The following is a 22,678-nucleotide window of genomic DNA, read 5'->3' on the forward strand; positions in this document are numbered from 1 at the left end:
TGGGGCAATGACATCACCAATCCAGTTCCTCTAAATGTCAGTGTGATGCATTCTACTGGACGTTGCCCTCTTGGGAATTAGTGGGAAACTTGTTGTGGCATCCTGCCTGACAGACTTCAATCAGGACAGAGTCAATCTAACCACACATGCACTGTTCTCTGAACTCTAGCCAACTGTTAATCCTTGTGTTTTGGGGTAAGTTTTCTTTTTTTAAATATGTGTGTGTGTGTGTGTGTGTGTGTGTGTGTGAGTATTTTGTTCATATTACCTTTAATATCTTGTGTGGGTCCAAGTATGAAACAGATACTGTATTATGAGACTGGAATTGATCTTCTACCCTTGTATCCCGTAAAGCAAACAGGCCCAGTACATGCCTCTGGTCATAAATGTAATCATTCATTAAAACTCATGTATGACTTGTCTTTTTTTTTCTTTCTTCTTTGACTTAGGAAAATAAAATAAATCTATGATTTATTTACACAAAATTCACTGGAGTCCAGGGCAGTGTTTTATCATGATAAAGTTAAAAGTCAATTGTGAAATCAATGATAACATTCCAATCCGCTATAACTTTCAATCGACTATAAGTTTAGGTTTTACAAATAGACTTAACAGTCGATTATAGTTATAGTTGATCTATAACTTATTATTGATTTAGTCAAAATAAAAAAACACAGGACGAGGCTGGTTTCCGGTACTGTCTGCTTAAAAACAATACAATACATTAAAAAAAATATGAATATTCATGATTGTTTGCCACTGCCGCAGAAGCATAGTCTGCTAGTGCGCCATAGTAGCACTACAGCCGCTGCAATTAAGTATGTTTGCAACAGAACTGCAAAATACATCATTCTGCATTGTATTGATGAAAGTAGGTCGATAGATCTAGCACACCTCGAGCTTGACAAAAACCTGTGTATGCACGTCATACTCTTAGTAATGATACACAATACCAAAGAACCTACACACTACGTAGGATCTTTGATGATATACATTGTACTACATAGTATTCACTGACATGGATAATCTGACACAGAGGATTTCTGCAGTGGGACTGAAGGTGAAGGTCGTGTATGCACTGTGTCAAGTCTTGTGTGTTAAGGTTTTGGAAACTTGCGAGAGCGTGGTGACTAGCTTTTTTTTTTTACATCTACGGCGCAGATCGGCTTTGAAAAGAATAGATCGCAAGTCTACACGTCGAAATTCTAGACCTAGTAGTCTAACAGTGTAGTACGAACAACCTGCTGTAACATTACGCCTAACTGGTTCTACAGATATAGATCTTAATGTCGTAATGGTTGTACTAAAGAATTAAACTCTTTACTTTTTGTATAGGCCTACTAAACTATTAATTAGTATCTATCGACAAACTAGCTCTACCTAGGCCTACACACGTCAGAAATCACTGTTTTCCTCGCATATTCTTTGGCAAGATATGCATTGCACACGGACGCAGTTCCAGCGCTCAGTTACTTGCCCTTGCTGGCGATGGCTTGATGGGCGGGCGGGCCGAGGCGCCGGGCGCGCAGGGTGGGATTGAGACTGCTGTAGATTCTAGGTGTTTGCGTGCAGCAGTCGCGTAAGCAATGCATGCCGATCGTGAATTTCATGAAAGGAAAAGACCATAACTAGATGAAAGAAACGTAACTACATGTTAGAGAAAGTGGGCAGTTAACATACAAACATTTGTGACAGGACCCCAGCTAGACTAGGAAAGTGTGACACTCATCTTTCTTCTATAAACTGCCTTACCATGTCTCTACTTCTAGTTGATTTTCTATCAACTATAAAGTTATCATGGATTTGGAGCAGTTGTGAAAACTTATCTATAGTTGATTTGGGAGGAAGTTAAAGTTGTTTTCAACTTTGGGTATCTTGATAAAACGGACTTATAGTTGATTTGGAAGTTAATCGTTGATTTACGGACTTATAGTTGATTTGGGAGATTAATCATTGATTTTCTGGACTTAAAATTTTACCTTTTGATAAAACGGGGCCCAGGTGTATTTTTTTTGGATCATAGTAGTCTACCATGGGTAAAGCCTGTGTGACATCATGTCATACATGCATACCTCATACCGATATTCACTACAATGACCCAGTCATTTTCAGCAATCGTGGTAAAGATATTTATACAACGGACAGATCTTGTTAAAAACTTCATCAAATGATGGATGGCAACCCCCAAATAAAATGCTTTTGAAACTAATACATCATATTTAGGGCATAGAGAGTAATAGGAACTGTGGATGCAATTTGCTTTAGCATTCAGACTTCAAAGTGATTCATTTCCCATCCAATATTTCCTGTTCATAAATGATCAAACACACATGGTACACAGCATCATGACACCTTCCTTGTGTATTGCTTAAAACAACATACTGAATCTACACTTCACGTCACGAACTGGTAACATATTAGAACGGAAAAGACTTACACAAGGTTTGCAGAACCAGTCATGCTGTGTCCTGTCATTGGACATGATGTAGCAGTCTTTACACAACCGAATCTCAGAGAGCTACAAACAAAATACAAGAAGACAAAGATCAAATGGGACAGTGGATATAAAAGACAATATTTGGGTTTCAGAAAGACCTAGACTGTCTCTCTTCTGATGGAATATACATAGGTTGAACAGTTCTGGTATTCGGTATGCACAATGATAAAAAGGAAGTAACACACACTTTTAAAGTTTGTGACACAAAATCAAGCAGGAAAACTTCTATGCATGAAATTCTGGCTGTGTTGAACTACTTGTAGTTGAACAAGCTTAAATTTAGGGGTAAAGGGATGTGGCTGCTAAATCATCAACCCAAAACGATTATTTTTTTCTTTCATACAATTTCTTATTAACCAATGGGAGAGTTGCATTTTGATGTCATCATGACATCAGCTCATTTGCTTAATGGGGTTGTAACCAATCGCTAATTGGTGAAACTTCAAAATTTTATTTTGATAAATTGTAATATAAATTGTATTATTTCAAGTCTAGTTTTGGTGAAACTTTCTCCACTCTGTTCATCTGACTTCACACTAGTCATTGAAGTCAACTTGAATGTGGTGTGGAATAGCACTTTTAAGCCGTTGAGGACGAGTCCCGAGTATACTCGGGCAAGTGACTATGGGAATTGCGTGTTGTAGCAAAATCAGTCCGTCCTCAACAGGTTAAGTGCCCACTACGGATTTAGCCAGTGCCAAGCTGCTAATCCTCCTCTGTGTTCGATTCACTCAAACATGAAGGATGACTAACAGTGGGCCCACTCACAAACATCCAAAATTAACAATTGTTAAAATCTGATGCTTGCAATAATGGTATTCTAACACTCAGGATACACATTGTCATGCGATCATCGGTCCAGCTTGATTTTTGTGGAAACTCTCACAATTAATTTGCCCTGAGCAGTGTGTGTGAACGACACATGAAGACCATGCCGACCTTGTGAAAATATAATGTTGCATTCTGGCAGATGAAAGAGGAAATACATGTTACAGGCAATAAATCTGGAGCAATTCAACTGCCATGCAGTCGACTAGAACTAGGATGCCCATGCTACTCATGCAATCACTATATGTGCTGTACATATGCAAGGCCTTTCATTTACATTTTGAGTTCACAGATTCTGGTCACTGAAAAAAGATTGACCTTTAACCTTTAACCCTCTCTGCACAAAATAAATGTTTTCCTAATTACTTAAGCCATGACACCATGTAATCTTAACTTATGAATGCAATCTAAGGCCAGAAAATAGCACTCTAACTAAATTTGGGTGATCTAACTTGTATTACATTGTACTTGTTATTTCAAGCAACTTAATAATTATTCATGTCTAATTTTCTCATAGATGATATTACCCTGAGACATTCCTGCAAGAAGTTGCACACTAGCTGGAAAATAACCATCTAAACCAAAATGCAGTGACCTTTGCCTTCTTATTGCCATAATTTCAGAAATGTAATGCCTTAAGTATCATTAACAGGCAGAGATATGCATGAGTAAAAGAAATGTCAAATACTGATCAATTCTGACAGTATATCACTGGTTTGTCGTCGTTGCAAACTGTAATTATCATTAGGCCAAAAAAAAAAAAAGATGTTGCATTGGAGTATCGGGTCACTGAAAAATAGGGTAGGTTGGTAGGGATTTTTTTTATTTTTTTACTTTTTTTCTAATAAATCCCTCCCAAAATTTCCCCCGGATCAAGTACCCCCCTTCGGCGACTGCCCCCCCCCCCCCAAAAAAAAAAACCAAACAAACTAGTACAGTGAACCTTGCCTAAATTGAACTTGCATAAGTCAAATAATCGCCTAAGTCAAAGGTCTTATAAAGTTCTCTCCTCTTTATATTCTATTGTTTTAAAGACAAATTTTCTTTAAATCTAAGCTATTTCTTCAGTCCTATAACAGATTCAGCTTTAATAGGCAAGGTTGACTATGACTGTAGTTTTTACAACAGCTCTAAGATGTGAAAATTCTATCGTCAAATGCCAGGAAATCCCATATGAAGACTCTTTATTTTATCTTTGATAAACCTGCATTGAACTAAAGTTTCGCATAGTGATGGTTCCTGTGTAATAATAATAAACAGTCAACATACTACACCCAAGTCAAGACTGTACAGCTTCATTTCAGGCAGCCAGCAGGAGGCTACTGTAACCCTATTGCTCCGTAGATCCTTTACACCTTGTCGATGTCCCGCTGGCCCCGGCTAAGAGACCCATTCATTGCTGGCACTGCTGTTAGTGCTCAGTAAACATTGTACAACTGCTGCACCGAATGTGCAGTGTTCATCTATTCTACAAATCATTTATGAGGCCGATATTACTGGAACTATACCCCTACACTGAATTTAAAGATGTTGAAATCCCTATCCTGAATGTTTTCACTTCATATTTTACTATTTTGACTTAGATAAGATAGATGCAAATTGACCCATGTGTACGATCTTTTCATCGCACACGGAGATCTCTAATACAGTCCCACATATTTAGATTTGTGTAAGTTCTCCACACAAGAAACCTATGGCAAAACTGTACACAACACATTGCAGTCTGAATGCAAAGTATACATTGTATAAATCTTGATAGAGTCTCGTCCGTATTGGAAACAGATGACGTATCGATCAAGCGAGGCTATGCGACTTCCCTCGTTCATCCCCAGAGCCGTTTCCACTTCCGGGTTTTTGCGATCGAACAAGATACTTGATATCGATAGCAAAAAAAAGAAATAAAAAAACATAGGGTCGGCGGAATTTTTAGGGTTGGGCGGGTTACGCCAATGCAACAATTTTTTTTTTTTGCCTTATTATTAATGTGAACATAATCCAGAGCACTTTGACTCACATCATACAGACAGTCTTCAAGAATCAACATGCACAGCCTAAACCTGTCACTGTCAGTCCCATAGTAGATGGCTGCGACATGGGTCATGGCGTCTGCATCTCCCTGGAACTCTTCAATGGAACGGTACTTCTTCTCAGTCAATTTCTGTGCAAGATATATTTCCAAATGGTTATATGGTGCAACATAAATCTTCAAATGGTTAAGTGACATAATTAGCAACAGGGTAGTTTGATTGTAATCATTTAATTCAGGACGTTTGCCATTTGCTGCAAGCTGATTACTGATCTAACTTTCTCCATTCAGCAAACACCAGCACATCTGATACTATGTCTCCCATCATCTGTAAGAAATTAGGAAGTGACATACAATCACTTATCTACTCAGTAACAATACCTTAGTGTCTCACGGCCATATGAAAGATAACAGCATGTGAGAAGTTCAAGATTAGCCAAAATAGCATCAACTTCACCAAAGACAAGTCTAGATTAATAAATAAACAAACTAGAAATGTTGCTATGGCGATTGGTATGCCTCCGCCATAATGCATGGTTCTCCGCATAACTGGCAAAATATTAAAACTAGAAAAGCACTCCGAGAGCGCAGACCTCCGCCAAGCATGCAAATCATTTTCACCACTGATCTTGTTCTTCCATAGAGATATTTCCACCCATGCTGTGCTGAAAGTCACCGATTTCCCAATATAGAAGAATTTGTTACGTCATAAACCCTCAGCTGCACAGCGCGCCTCACCCCAGCAGAAACTAGAGCACGCACTTTAGTGCGCGCATGCAAACCTCAAATATGCGCAGCCTGAACTCCCAAGTTCACTGACACTCCCTGCCAAAATATCAAAAATCCTTCATAAATTCCCCAAAAATTCTCGGATCACTACCAAAAGTTAATCGTTTGTTACTCGTGTCATTCTCAACCTTTCCTGCAAGTTTCATCCCAATCCGTTATCTACTTTTTTAGTTATTTTGCGCACAGACAAACGAACAAACGAACGAACAAACCAACGGTAATGAAAACATAACCTCCTCCCTTGGTGGAGGTAATGACAGGTTTGTCACAAATGCATTGAGTGTTCACTTTCCTTGAACTAGGTTTATTTGGATGAATGGCTATACTGTCTAAGAGTGCAGGTATTTGGGGATTTGAGGATTTGTACCCAACTTTTGACCCTTTTATAGGTTTAAAGAAGAAGTGAAATTTAGCACTTTCACTTGACCTTTGACCTTTTGGCAAGAAACCTCCAAGAGAATCTGTATTGGATAATACATGCATACACTAAGTTTCAAGAAAAAAATCCTGCAGGCATTGCATAGATAAGAGAGAAATAATGACATTTTGATGAATTGACCTTGACCTTTGACCCCTGACCTTTGACTCATGACCCCTAAATTCCCTACATGATCACTGCCAGTCAGTACATGCATATATACTAAGTTCCATGAAGACACTTTGAAATATTTAATGAGATATGGAGAAAAAAGTGAAATTTTAACATTTTCACTTGACCTTTGACCCTTGACCTTTGACCTCATGACCCAAAGCTCTCTCTGGGGAATCTTTATTTGGTAGTTCATGTATACACCATGTTTCAAGAAAATACCTCCAGGCATTGCATAGATATAGGGGAAATAGTGAAATTTTGAGCATTTGACCTTGACCTTTTGACCTTTGACCTTAAGCATGTGCGCCCAAAAGTTGATAGGCACAACTTCGCCCACTCATACATATACATGCCACGTTTCATTACGATACCTCTAACAGTTTTTTAGATATGCTGTCCACAAAATTGATTGCAGACGGAAGGACTGACGAAGGGCGGACGGACGGACGGACAACCCGAAAACATAATGCCTCTTTGTGGCGGAGGCATAAAAATTGAAAATGATGACGCATCATCCATTTTCAAAGTACAGGTAGACAAGTAACCTTGTATTACTCAATGAAAATTTTGGATACTGGGACAGTCTAAGAAAAAGAGGTTTTGGTGGGAGCACTGCAAATATCATTCGCTTTCATAATATCAATAATGTATGGAAATGTATCACATACAAGCACTTGGGGGGCATCACCCGATATGCAATACAAATTACTTACACTGCAGAATTAGGAATCCTTACCTGCATCATTGTGGCAAGATCTACATGGTGATAGACCAAGTTGTAGTAGTTTGGCAATTCATTCAGGTTGAGTTTCTTTGTCAAGTCTCGAGACTACAGTCAGCATACAAAGGTAAGAGAAGCATCATCACAGTAAACTTGGGTTGAAATTGTGAAATGTGTACACTCCATTGAGTGTGATGATCATTTATAATATGAAAGAATGCCAGATTCATATGAGCTATTTAAAAAGAAATGAAGGACATATTGGAACCACTGTATCTCTACCGTAAAATTCAAAGTACAGCAAACAGGAGATTTGGCTCAAGTAGAGTCTGGATGTCTAGGCCTTCTCAATTGCATTTTTGTATACTGGTAATACAATACCTATAGCCTTTCACAGGGGTGGGCAACAGAGCAATTAACTCACCAAAAGCTCTGTGACAGAAATGCTAATTTGCATAAATATCCAATTATCCCCCAAATTATTACCAGCATGGCACAGCTCATATCTCGTCTCAGCAATCATGGAATGAAATAATTTAAATGTCAAATTTGATGAAAAAGAAAGCTCTTATTCTCTCAACAAAGATGGAGGGCGCTACAAACTTCCAAAAGTCTATGACCCGCTCACCAACTGAATGTGATCAAGGCAAAGACGGGTCATTCCGCTGATGAAGGCTGTATAGCATCATCAGCTGAAATTTCTGGAGGTAAATATTTTGTATTGAGATTAAAATCTTAACACCAATTTCATTACTCTCACCTGTTTGTACAACAAATTTTAGGTGAGCCATGGCTAAAAATGTGAAAAACATGTTGTAACAAGACTCATTTAAATTTATTTGTTGGTTCTAATACCTTCACATATGATTGATGAATATATAACAAAGCTCTGTTTCAAATATCTTTCCATATCTATGCACGAAACGGTTGTGTTGGGGGGTAAAATTTCAATGCAATGTCATTCACGAACCTGTGATTGTTTGCACCGTACACATGATGGGCTCTGTGTAGTCCCACTTACTAATTCACGTGCAGTGCTTAGGCAGAATTGGTTATCATGTGTGACAGGGCACTGATCTGGATGCTGGCAGTATGACATGCCCGACTCTCACACAAGAGTCACGCATGTGCATAGACTTATGTACTTCCCTATGTCCCCCATAGTCATACATTTTGAGTCTTTTCTATAAAATAATACCTTATTTTTCTATTCTTTTCCATGCAACACTAACAGAGACTCCAATCCCAAGCGCCTTCTGATCTGGAGATTCTCCCGCCTGAAACTCCTTGCAAACGGGAGACTCCAAATTTATGTGCGCGAAGTGCACATCACGAGCGCGAAGTCCCTTGCGGCCTGGGTGGGCCCTGGAAGCTTTAGGGTTTCAGATGCTCTCTCGTGCTATCTCATGCTTATTTTTTGACATACGATGATACTAAGTAAGATATAACTTCAAGCGGGAGACACAGAGCCAGGGCGGGAGGAATTGCATCTCAAGCAGGAGAACGGGAGATTTTGCAAAAACGGGCTTTCGGCGGGAGATCTCCCGTCGAAAGCAGGAGAGTTGGAGTCTCTGCACTAATCATTACCGAATATAAAATTCAAAATCAGGAGATATGTTTAGGAGGAAACATCAGTTTACGACTTTGACTTAACTGATGCTCACCGACTATTACTGGTCAGTACATCTTCACAGCAGATATATTAACCCTAATCAGGCCAGGCTTTTTTGGCGATGCTAAAACTGGATGGGGGGGGGGGGGGGGTTTCTGCCCCCCCGAGATCTCGGCCATCGGTGGTGTGATCGCGATGAAATTTGGCATGTGTGACACCCACGTCATAATCTACAAGATTGTGTCATAAGATTTTTTGAAACAACCAATTTCTAATTTTAATTAATTAATTATGCAAATTTAGCTCAAGATCATATCTTAGCCTATTTCAAAGCATTAAGAGTCTACTTTTTGGTCTGTATATCTGTTTTAGCATATTCAACAATTGTGCATCACAAAAACTTCCAAAACTCGTTTCAATTCTTATGTATTTCATTGTTTTTAGAATTTCTTATGTATTTCTTTGTTTTTCAACTTTTGTTTTTTCTTTATTTCTTATTGGAAATTGTCACTGACCACTTTTCTACCATAATTAGCATACAATTAATCAATGAAAGTGATTAATTGTAAAAATAATCAGGTTTTTATGACTTTCATGACAGAGCACTGTTTTCCATCGGAAATGTACACAAAATCACAAGATTGTGCCCGTTTTGGGGCGACGTGCCGTTAAAAAAATGGGCATGGCTTTGAAAAAGTATGCGCTGACGTTGCAAATTTGGTCTCAAAAGTTGCGCGAGACTTGAACGAAGAAAGTCAAGGGGCCTTGCGACGAGGCTTTCTTGCGTTACAGAATTATAGCACGAAACGTTGAGGAGGGGGCGGATTCTGCCCCCCCGGCCCTGTTAGGGTTAAGATTATTTAAAAAAAAAGCTAGTATAGAGCCATGGGTAGATAGATGACTGAATACAGACGCTCTACAAGAAGAAGTCTGGAGCCCTTTGCATTAGTGTACAAACCTTATCTTTCATTCTGTTGATGACATGGTGAAGAATCTTATTAAGCTCCCACTTGCTTGTAGACACACTCTTCTTCCTACAAGCCTGCCACAGACAAAACATGAGGACACAGGACATTCATTCAACCTGGGGTTTCATTGAAATGATCTGGTGATGTATTTTCCATGCCTGGACTTATCAATCATGAAACATACTTGTTGAGACTTCTCAACATTCTATAAATGTAATACATTCAAACCTGCCCAGACTCCTGCCTAATCAAACCAGCAACCACAAATTTTGCTTTCGCTGGACAGCCATAAACTTGGCAAAATGACAGCTCAATTTTTCAAGAAGTGTCAGTCAGCTCAACATGTCTACATTCTTTTCTTTTTTTTTGCAAAAAAAAGAAAAAAAAATGAACAGTCCTATTTTAGCTTTCAACCCATCCATCCTCTTCAGTGCCTTTTAGTCCTAATGCCTCTTTTCAGAACTATGTACCGTATCTGCAAGTGTATACTAATAGTAAGCAGCACCTTTTTCCACTGGATTACATGCTGAAAAGGGGGTGTGGCTTATACACTGGTACAAGAAAGATTAGTCTAAAACCTGAGCATTCCATGTAATTATCCAACATTTGTGTGCCACTACCTCCACAGACAATTCTTGCCATTAAAACCAATTTTCCCATTAGGGACCTATATAGGGGGGTGCAGCTTCTATGCCAGAAAATATGGTAAGTTCAATGGCCTTTTAAGGGCTAACAAATGTAAAGGCCCTTTTCAAGCTTAGCATGATACTGAATGAGAAACATCCAGCACAGAACAAGCATAAATAATGATAATGATAATAATCGTAAACATGTATGTAACAAACACACACAAACAAAATTACATGAAGTGAAAGTGAAAGAGTGACAAATAGCAAATAACAAGCACACTGTCGGTATATATGTTAATTAGTACAGATATTGTTGTCAAATAGAATGTACAGTATCTCTGTGGGAAAATCAATATGACCTTATCATATCTACAAAGGACAGTTCAAAAGGTAACAATGGTCGGTAAATACTTGTATTTTTCTTTTTGTTCATGTAAATGACTTCATAGTACAGTAATCTCCATTAACCTGCTCTTCTTGAATAAAATTCAACTGCTGGAGTCCAGTTTGCATATGTATATCATTTGTTGCTATATTGGACAAGCTTCAAACATGCTTTCAGGTTGTCAAGAACAACCTCTGTTTAAAAGGTATGCACACAGTTTGAATATGTTATGAAAACTACCTACTCCGCAGAGTACCTGATAAAGGGGTATCTGGCATGGAGACATCTGCATACAATTTTTTTTTTTTATTTAAACACAAAACTTAGGGACAAATTATAGATCAGCTCCTTGAAGACTGGTCTGATATCAACCAAATGCTTTGGGAACTGGGTCTCCCGCGTATCAACTGTAGGGGGAATCACCATGTTTTTAAGGAACCTATATTTGTAGAAAAGGAATGAGGGATCTAATCATTTGGCACCCGTCTCCTGGTACATCATCACTAAGACTTGACTCTGACTATCACCTTACCTCACAGTATGGGCAGATCCAGAGGCTGAGAACCTTCTCTGGTTCAACGTTGACACATTCTGGATGGTAGACACGATAGCAGGTGCCACAGCACAACACTTCACCTCCCTTGTGACATTTGAAGCAGTACCAGTCATGGGGCTCTTCTGACTACATGTTTAAAAAAAATGAGTTGAACTAATAATCTCATTATCAAAAGCTGAAAATGCTCTGAATATCATCGTGATTGACAAATCATTAGAGCATGAACATAAAAACACATAAAAATCACTTTCAGATTTCAAAGTTATCAGTACAGTATCACTCCATGAGTAGCCCAATTTCTGTTGCTATGAAATGTGGTAAGTCAACTGGTGGCTATTGTACACAGAAGGGAGCAATAAGTCAGTGTGTAATCAGCTCACATACAAAGTGGTACAAATGACCTTTCTCTTTTTCTCAGTTGGTTAGGCACTTCACTCGTTTTCAAAGCGGCATAATGCATAAGCTTGCCAGGACGTAACAACTAATGGAATTTGTGTTCAAACAAAGAATGAACTTGTGTTTAGACCAGATGACCAGAATAGTATGTCAGTTGACATATTAGCAGGCATCCATCTCATTGTTTTGTATTGAATGCAATAACAATCTTTTTCTTTTGATAATGCCAAATACCAGGCTTGCTGTCAGGAGGATGTGCTGCAAGCACATTTAGAAAAGGATCACATGAATAATCATGACATCACAGATACTTACACTCAGTGAATTAACAAACCAAAATGCCTGTCGGTACAAATGACCTTTTTCTGCTCATGTGCAAAGTGGAATTATGAACTGGAACTGGTCTATTCGGACATCATATCACTGTCTGACTGGACACACAAGAGAAGTCAAGATTTTCTAATTTGTCTTGCCCATGTCAGCACTGGATTATCCAGTTGACATTACATGAAATCGCGTGTCCCCAAAATCTGTGACACAATTGTATTATCCATGTCTTTATTGCAATGAAGAGGCCCGCAGTAGCGTAGCTCAAAATTTATCAAAGTGAAACAAATGCAAACTTCCTAAAAATTAGATGCTGTTAATGCATGCCAAGGTATTTGATTCACATGCCAAAGCAGTTAGCTAACTGACAACTTTCACAGTAAAGAAGCATGGAAAATACTTTATTTCATTCAGAGTAAATCTCTTTATTAAATGCTTTAAACTGTGTGATCCTTACAACTTTGCAAAATATATGACATCATCAATCAACTTTCCACTTATGTTCTTACTTCTTCTGTCCTCTCTTCAGCACACCAGAAACCATCCTGGGTGGTCCCAGCCCTGCTGCCAACCTTGGACTTGGACAGTTCCTTGACCAGCAGGTTCTCCTTGACAGCATGGACAATCTGGCGCTGCGTTTCCTTGGCAGAGCAGCTGTAGTGTTTGCTCATAAATGCCACAATACGCTCCATGTTGGCCACCTGCCGCTGCTGGCGTATAAAGGTAATGGCCTCCCACAACTGGAGGATGACCTGGGGATCCGACATGCGTCGCTTAACTGTCTTTACCATGGTTGAATATCACTGTCGATGTAATAAACATTGTGTTAAATGTAGGACATTAACAAGAAGTTTCTATATTCCTAGCCCTAGTAAACTGCTAGATGAACTTAGTGACAATATAACGTTTATAATAGGTTACTGTAAAAGTGGAAATTTTCGCGGTGTTCAAATTTTCGCGCATTTCGCGCAACCAGAAACTAGCGCGAAAATAAAAGCACGCGAATATTTTTGCTTGCCATATGTGCCTGTGCGTGATGTCTTGATTCCGCGGAATTAAAAACACGCGAAACTCTTCCGGCCCGGCAAAGCGCCAAAAATTAGTCATGCGAAAATATCCACTTTTACAGTAGCTGGCCACATTGTATAATACCACTGTTAAGCCAGGCTGACACTTGCACGATTCTGTGGCAGGCATTGGCACGACTCGAGTCGTGCTAGTGCGCAAACTAGTGGTAAACTGGCGTGAAGTGTGCATAAATCCGTCGTGACTGCGTGCCATGTTGGGACGAGAATTTTGAAATGTTCAAAATTTTGGTCACGACAAAATGTCGCGACTAGGTCGTGAACTATGCTCAAACTGTTCGTGAACTCGTCGTGAACTCGTCGGGACGATGCGGGAGGATGCGTGCTAGTGCGTGGCAGTGCGTGCCATGCCACGACTGAAACGAACTGCCACGAATGGTTCACGAGTAGTTCACGACATGTTCACGAATTGGTGCGCGTCGCAGCGTGGCTGTGCCTTCCCACTGACACGGTCACGTGTACTTCACGCATTGATGGCACGACTAGTTTACAGACTTCATGAACAGTATGCACACGGCACGAGCAGTTCACGACAAGTTCACGAGCAGTTCACGAACAGTTCATGACTACTGCGCGACAGTGGCGCTCGCGTCGGTGCGGGGGTATATATAGGGTAAGAAACGCAAGAAAGTCCCCTCACCCACCCCCCCCCCCCAAAAAAAAACTACGACATCCTTTGTTTCTTGCGTTTCTTTTCCGTTTCTCTTTCTTTTCGTTTCTCTTTTCGTTAACTTCTATTTCTTTGTTTCTTCTTTCTTTTTTGGGGGGTGAGTGGGGGAGGGGACTTCTTTTCTTTTATTATTCGTTTTCATTTCTCCTTTTCTTTTTTCCTTTTCTTTTCCGTTTCTTTATTCGTGTCTTTTTCCGTTTCTTCTTTTTTTTCTTTTGTCGTTTCTTTTTCGTTTTTGTTTTGTTTCCTTTTTACTTTTTTTTTTGGGGGGGGGAGTGGGGGAGGGGAGTTTTGTTGTTTGGTTTTTTCATTGTCCTTTATTTTTTCGTTTCTTTTTCATTTAATTTTTTTTTGTTTCTTTTCGTTTTCGTTTCTCTTTAACTTTATTTTAAGGTTAAAAAGAAAAACGAGTGTTTTGAAATAAGATAGCAATTTATAAACATGAAAACAGCAAACAACAAATATGTACAAGTATTCAGCATGTTGTCTCTTCCGCAACCAATCCAAAAATGACCAGGGGTTGGGGAGGCCCCCTTTTTATATGGCGTGCCCAAGTCGGCATGACACTGTCCGAATTGCGCAAACTCGTCGTGCCGATGCGGGAAGTGCGTTAACTATGGGCAAACTATGCGCAAACTATGCGTGAACTCGTCGTGCCAGTTTGTGTCAATGTGGACACTGATGGGCACGCGTTCGTGAAGTATTTGTGAACTCGTCGTGAACTATGCCTGAACTAGTCGTGAACAGTGCGGGAGCCTCCCAGTTCGTGCCCCAAAATGGCACGACTTGCCACGACAAAAACGTGGCCAAAAGTCATGCAAGTGTCAGCCTTGCATTAGCTAGAGACTGGCTTCTGTACTGATATACAGTAATGCTCAGTGACACATCCCATAACTGACAATGAATACTTTGAACAGAATTTAAAAGATCTGGAAGCTGTGGTGTTACAGTTGTATCATGACTATTTAAGGCATGGAACCATGTTAAGATTGTACATGTTCCAAATCTTTGTTATGATAAAATTTATGCAAGAGTGCCGTAAGGAAATTAAAAATTCTTGAAATTATATCATGTCGTGAACAGTATTCAACATTTAATGATTCCTAAATCATTGCAATCTGACTAAAATATCTCAGTTCAAGGTGTGCCATTTGTCCATCTGGTGATGAGTTATTGTGGCAATATGCACTAAAGTAGAATAAGTTCAATGCAGCCTGCCCACAATGTGTGAATAAACACATTACTATTTTTTTCCAGGATTGTTGATCATCTAACATTTCATAATAACATAGGTTTAGTTTAGAAACGTCTACACACACTGCACTGCTTTTTAGTAATTTACATAATACATATCTCACAACCCAACACTCACGCGAGACATTACATTACACTCTAACGATACAACGTACGTCGTCAATAGCCATCCACCAGAACTTGTGGTTGGAGTTTCACGATACAATATATCTAAAAACATTTTCATTAGATTTTCAATAGACTTATCGTGTTCATGGAAAGCCATGATGAAGTAGTAGCACGATAAAACCCACTGCACAGGTCTTTAACGTTAGGGAGTTAAATCCCTTACCCGCACCAAGCCAGGGACAGTGCACTACCCAAGCTATGCCGCATGCAGCAGCCATAATACTTGGCGCTATCAAGAAAATGATTCGTTCGATCCTGGATCAAACGTCCAGAATTACTCTCCATGTCATAACTCAATCATCATTTTAGACTCTGCGTCTTGTAAACACATTATACTTCGGAAGTGCCTTATAAAACTGTTATGTAAATGCTAAATCCAGTCGCTTACCGATGGGATGCTATCACATTGATCGACAATCAATGCAAGGAACTTCCGTGTCCTCTTCAAGCTTCATGAAAGACGTACGTGTACGTGTAGCGCGTACAAAAAAAAATACACCGCGTTTACTACCCAGCGAGCGAGCGAGCCTGTCTAGCTGGCCCAGGTTGGCCCTGTCACTGCATGCGATAACGTAGCCAGCCATACCTCCGCTGTACATATTCATCGTAATAAAAGATACATGTACCACCACCACGTCCACAACCGAACCAAGGATGTCAAGACAAAACAGTCAAGATATCATAGCACAACTAAGAGCGAACCACGGAATCTATGGGCGGATGGCAAACGCGCACTAGTAGTTCCATACCTCAAGATCTGTATTGCATTCGTCTCCTGTAAACGAGTTGCGCGGTATTATCCGGACTGATGCCATTTTCAGACACATGTCACGGAACACTTCACGACAAGTTCTACTATCACTAACTAGTAAATCGTGATGTGTTTGTTCATTTGTTTGTTTAAGAACGACTTTTAACTGTAATTTTCATCAACATAGTGATTACTAGCAATGAATGTGAGATAGGCTCAAATTAATCTGAAGTGACTAATTTCTACGGGGAAAGAATGTATCGAGTACGGTACCGTGGTATATTCGTATACGGGTGCTGTTCGTTATTCTGAAGGTTCGTTATTCCGAATTTTCGAATCCGAAACACACGCCTAGAGGTTCATTACTAGTAATCTGAAAATGAAAAAGGGTTCGTTAATCCGAACATTTGTGGCGTTATTCTGAAGGTCCGTTAATCCGAAAATGAAATAGGGTTCGCTATTCCGAAGGCTCGTTTATCCGAAAATGAAATAGGGTTCGTCCCGAAGGTTCGTTGATCCGAAGTGATATAGGGTCCAAAGGAATCTTCGGAACAATGAGCTTTGGTTCATTTTCTGGTTAACGAACCTTCGGAATAACGAACCTTATTTCATTTTCGGATTAATGAACCTTCGGAATAACAAACCTCGTCACATTTTCGGATTAACGAACCTTCGGAATAACGAATCTTTGGAATAACGAACCTTCGGACTAAAGAACCTTCGGAATAACAACCTTCGGAATGACGAGCTGTAACCGAGTATACACAGACTAAAAGTAAAAAGAAGGAGAAGAAGAAAAGTAAAAGTAAAATAAAAAGCAATTAAAGTACAATGTAGAATCAATTGGAATTGTAAAAATTATGTCGTTCATTTGTATGGGCAAGCGAAGTTGTGTGTAATGAAAGACAACTGAAAATCACCAGCGTTTTCATGCAACAGTGGAGTTTGCCAAGGTGAAAACTTATCCCCAATACTCTGCAATATTTTTAAATGACTACCGGTAACCGGTTTGGGTAAGCAAATTTTTAGTGAAAAGTAAACAGGGGTAGAAGCTCTTTAAAAAAAAGAAAAAAAAGAAAGGTGTTGTGAATCACAATGAAATTAAATATTTATGAATTTGAAACTGTGTACTCTGTTATACATGTATATGCAGATAATGCCCTAATTTTTCTGAATCTGCATGCAAACTTTCAAAAATGCATTAAATGCCCTATCCATCTACTGCTACAAATAAATGGGTAACTATGCAAAGTGATGGACTTTGAACAGAAGTGCATTAGTAGGCGTACGTACTCCTTGCTGTGTTCCATCTTGTCAGTGGACATTGAGGAATAGCGCCCTCTTAAAATGAAATTCACGGGGCTGCCAACTCTCACTCATTGAGAGTGAGACGCACTCATTTTGGTCCTTTCTCACTCTAAAACTTTATTTCATTTGCATGCATTTCTATTGATCTCACTCATTTTGACTCCTAAATCATAGCATTGGTCTATGGGAGTCTCACTCTCAACTAGCTTCCAATGTTGGCAGCCCTGAATTCATCTTACAAAATCAGATTGAGCATTTGGAGTTCAGAATCTGTTCAGTATTTGTAGCCCGCCCTGAAAGTTGTTTGTCTAAATTAAAGTAGAAAATGACAGGAACGGGACATTCTGATCAAAACTACATGTGTAGGAAAGTTATCATTATTATTTTTTTAATCAACCAGGCACAAATTAACAACTTTGTAATGTAATAATCATATGAGCTCACCTTCCTATTGCTCTGTGCATATACAAATATCCATTTTCTCCTTTTTCATTATTGATGATGATGATGATGATGACATATATATATATATATATATATATATATATATATATATATATATATATATAATATATATATATATGTATATACATACATATAATAACATTTATATGTTCATATACATATACAATGTATATACATAGGCCTAGGTGCCTACACACACACATATACTTATATATTGCAATCAGTGGTTGCATAGTAAAATATGGAGTTTGTATTGAGGGTGCACATATGATAGAAAATTTACTTGGTAGGAAAATGTCCTATTTTACAAATAGGGGCTGAGTTTGCAAGTGACATCGCAGAACTGCCAATTTGTGTTTGATCAATGACAGCTTTAAAAAGTCATGACTTTCTCAGTTTTTAGCAGAATTTGATCAAACTTTCATCCTCTTGTTCTCCTCATTTTAGTGCTTCTATTAAAAAAAGATAGGTTTCCAGGGTGAAGTATTGGCTGCATTTGTGTTATTCAAGCCAGTTTTTCATAATAGATTTTTCTGTTCTCTCTCTCTCTCTCTCTCTCTCTTTCAATCAGTTCATCATGCAGCCACTGATATACCGTTATGTCGCTCCCCCCCCCCCATAAAAAACAAACAAACTCCAACTGCAATTTCCATGATAACTTTGAAAATAAAGAATCAATCCAAATGCAATTTAAAGGTATGAAACTATAACTTATTACCTGCACCGTACAGAATCTGATTTGCTTTAGTGGTCAAAGAGAAACAAAGGTCTAGAGAGCATGTATGGAATCCCTTCCCTCCAAGTTCTGTCCACTGTGTTCACATATTAACCCGTTCCATACTGAATTCTGAAATGCCCATAGACTTTAAATATGCATGCCACCAGGTTCCTGTATGAAACGGGTTAATACACAGTAGCATCCAAGTGCTATACTGGGAAGAAACGGACTCATGTCATGCTTTACAATGTTACACATTGCTGTGTGACCACCAAATTGAATGGGGCTTTCTGCCAAATGTTGGTCAAGTTATAGTTTCATTATCTGAAACAGCACTTATATTGTTTAATCATTTTGAAAGTTATCAATGTGGAATCCAATTGCATTTTTTTTTTTTTGGGGGGGGGGGGGGGTGGGGGGACATACTGGAGAATACTGGTAGTTGCCATCACCTGAGTTCACACACACATGGCATAAGTAAAGTGAAATGAACATTAGAATGACAATTATAGTGAGATTAGACAAATGTTCAAAAGGATACAGCCAACAGAATACAATAAGTAAACTCACATGGCAACCTATGGTAATGTTTGATTTCTACAGAAGTGTCAGTCATATGTATGTGACTCAATTGATGCTTCAGGAAGCCTCCTCTCTCAATACATATCACAAATATATCCTTGCATATCAAAGTCAATCTGTCAAATACACCATATTCAATTAACTTTAGTTCTGCTTGTTTGCATGCAAAGAAAATGTGCAGCGCTCTGCATGCAGTATGTACATAATAGTTGGGGAATATAATGATTTTTATCATGTTCCATTTTGTGCCATATAAAAGGAAGCTCTTCCTGCCTCTATACAGTCATGATTTACAATTTGTCTGAATGTTTAAACTTCTGGCAAACTTGTTCTTGTGCCAATGTCCTTATTCAAAGTAACATTCCCTTAACCCTAACTTACCTGGGGGGGGGGGGCCATAATGGCCCCCCCCCTCGACGAATTCCGCGACCATTCCGGTGCGCAAAATTTTTTGACCGCGCGCTCGCTGACTTTTTACTTTCAGGTCTCGCGCAACTTTTGAGACCAAATTTGTCACGCCCGGGCATACCGTTCCGAAGTCACGCCCCTTCAAAAAATTTTCGTCAACCCCAAAATTGCTCAAAAACGTGATTTTGTGTACAAAGTCAATACAAATTGTGTTTTTTCAATTAATTCATATAAAGAGTCATATTTTTAATTTTCATGGCTGAAATCAATTTATTTTAGTATAATTATGCTTCAAAAAATGTGTATGACAAATTCTGCTGAAAAAAACAACAAAAACAAAAGTTCGAAAAAACAGGGAAATACATAAAAAATTGATAAAACAATAAAAAACATAAGAAATTAATTTTGATACTGAATTTTTTTTTACACACAAATGTTTGGAATGTCACTAGGAATATTCACACCAAAAATTAGCATTCCATAAGCTTTTGTAAGCCAATTACAGACGAAAATGAGGTTTTTGCTTATATTTGCATAATTAATTGATTTAAAATAGAAAATGCAAATTTTTTGAAAATTTAACTTAACAGTCTTGTAGATTACATCCGGCTTTATGTTCATGCAAAATTTTGCGGCGATCGCGTGATCAACGGCCGAGATCTGAAGGGGGGGCCATAATGCCCCCCCCCCCCCCCCAGGAATTCAAGCTCGCTAAATAGCCCAGGTAAGTTAGGGTTAAGGAATTGATTGCCTCTTCATTTCACACACACACACACACACAAAAACAACAACAACAACTAGGAATGGAATAAAAATGAAGTCAGTTTCACACATTATGAGCCATATTTGAATACTTGGTTCACTTGATATCAATATGCACATGCAAATAGCCACAACTAATAATATTGAAAGGACTTATTCTAAAATACTTCTACCATTGTTTGTTTCAGACTCTGAAATCCATACTTATCCTCAAATTTTGAAGCTAGCTTTTACTTCTTGGTAATCTTTCCTGTTTTATGTTCGACATTGTAATTGAAACAGTTGTATAAAGCTACAGTGTCTAATGGTATCAGACATGTGAATATTAAATAATTGTTTGAAGTTTAAAAAGAAGAAAACTAGATAACTAAGCACACAAAGAAAAGTAAGCAGATATATGGTAGAATAAATAGATGTATGTGCTACCGTAAAATGGAGGTGGAGAGGGATTATGTTGATGAGGCTTTGCCTTAGTCAATATTACACTGATGTGACAGCTTAAAAAAACTGTCTTGCTGTTTTTAAACATTTCTGTTGGTTTCTGATGGTTTTATTTTTGTTTTTCATATCAACTTCCTCCTCCTCCTCTTCCCCCTCCCCCCACCAAATTAAATCTGACTTTGAAAGCTGTTTGCTTAATCAAAAGAATTGCTTTAACTTAACCTTGTCTGCTCATATTTGTTTGTACATTTACAGAATATCATATATGTAAAATATGCACTTTAGAAAATTAAGAAGAATATGCTATGAACTCTACAATTGTCTTTTTTTTTCTTGCTTTACACTCTGAGGCTTTGCATAATGTGGAGGGGTGCTCATGGAGAAATGACCCATTGTCAAATTACAGGAAGAGTCACTCAGGAAGCATGCATAATCAATTGTCAGTTATGAGACTTTTTATCGCACAAGTCTGCAAGGGGTCCAAATGTTGTTGGATCTGGACTTTGAGCCATGTTATTTGATGCAAAATATGTACCATGTACAGCCAAATTCTGCAGAAATTCGTTAACTGTGTCTAGGGCTGAAATACAGAATTTGGCCGTAGAGGGTCAACTTGGATCATCAACAGATATCCAACTAGAAAAGCACTCTGAGAGGGCAGACCTCCACCAAACAGATCATTTCCACCACTGATCTTGTTCTTCCATAGAGATCAGTGATCTCCACTCATACGTATACATGATGAAAATTGCCCCTTTTCCAAAAATAGAAATCTTTTGTTTACATCATCAGCTTTCAGCTGAGTGGGGCCTTGCCAAAGCAGAGCACACACTTCAGAGTAGTGTGCGTATGCAAACCTCAAAAATACAAGCAGCTTGAACTCCCAAGTTCATTGACCCTACCTGCCAAAAGATTAAAAAAATCCTTCAAAAATTCATAAAAATTTCCAAATAACAACCTAAATTTAATCATCTGTTCCATGTGTCATGATAAAACTTTCCTGTAAGTTTCATTTAAATCTGTTAACAACTTTTTGAGTTATTTTGTACACAGACAAACAAACAAATAAACAAACAAGCTAACGCCGGCAAAAACATACTGTAAAACATGATATATTCGCGGAATGACATTTTCGCGAATTGGAGCCGACAGCCTTTTTCGTGGCATGAAATTTTCACGAATTGCCACAGGCGTTCAATGCATATAGTGTAGACAAGAACTTTCGTGGGCATTTTAATTTTGAAAATCTTGGCACTCGCGAAATTCATGAAATTAAAATGCACGCGAATATTCCTCGTTTTACAGTAACCTCCTTGGCGGAGGTAAATATACGTGTGGGTTGAGTGAATGCAACAATATTAGGAAAACATATCAGTGAAAGTTTGTGGAAAATGGGACAGCCCATTCAAAATTTGTGAATTTTTAAAGTTATAGTGCAGCCATCATTGGATGAGAAGACTACTATAGTTTGTGACATCACATACTATGAAGAACAATATGTGACCGTCCACCACAAAACAAACAAAAAGTCGCACCCCTTGATTTTATGTGAGGACTCAAAAAAGGTGAAATGGGTCAACCAAGTCAATATTCAGTTTTCCATATTTTCTGAAAGAGCAATTTTTCTTCTACATTATTCTGAAGTTTGGGATCATAGCATCAATAGGAAAGTGTGTTTTTAGCAGTTTTTCTACTACCCTTTTTGGGGAGAGTAGAATGATCAGTTATGTCTTAGAGGCC

The 22,678-nt window shown here is 38.6% G+C and overlaps 1 protein-coding gene across 1 annotated transcript in view; it reads right to left on the bottom strand.

Annotated features, from left to right (window-relative positions):
- The window catches only part of LOC139709368 (zinc finger MYND domain-containing protein 11-like), a 29,878-nt gene extending 13,921 nt beyond the window's left edge, over positions 1-15,957 (bottom strand). The window contains exons 1-7 of the mRNA XM_071621326.1: positions 15,892-15,957; positions 12,836-13,129; positions 11,580-11,729; positions 10,024-10,107; positions 7,469-7,561; positions 5,340-5,483; positions 2,438-2,518 (exon numbers count right to left, since the gene is read on the bottom strand). Of these exons, the coding sequence (XP_071477427.1) occupies positions 2,438-2,518; positions 5,340-5,483; positions 7,469-7,561; positions 10,024-10,107; positions 11,580-11,729; positions 12,836-13,117 (834 nt within the window). The 5' untranslated portion in view covers positions 13,118-13,129; positions 15,892-15,957. The remainder of the gene's footprint in view (positions 1-2,437; positions 2,519-5,339; positions 5,484-7,468; positions 7,562-10,023; positions 10,108-11,579; positions 11,730-12,835; positions 13,130-15,891) is intronic.
- Positions 15,958-22,678: the final 6,721 nt, after the last annotated feature.

The sequence above is a fragment of the Diadema antillarum genome, unplaced genomic scaffold (assembly GCF_040938485.1).
Source record: "Diadema antillarum isolate AM-2024a unplaced genomic scaffold, OU_Dant_1.0 seq00001428_RagTag, whole genome shotgun sequence".
Classification (NCBI taxonomy): domain Eukaryota; kingdom Metazoa; phylum Echinodermata; class Echinoidea; order Diadematoida; family Diadematidae; genus Diadema; species Diadema antillarum.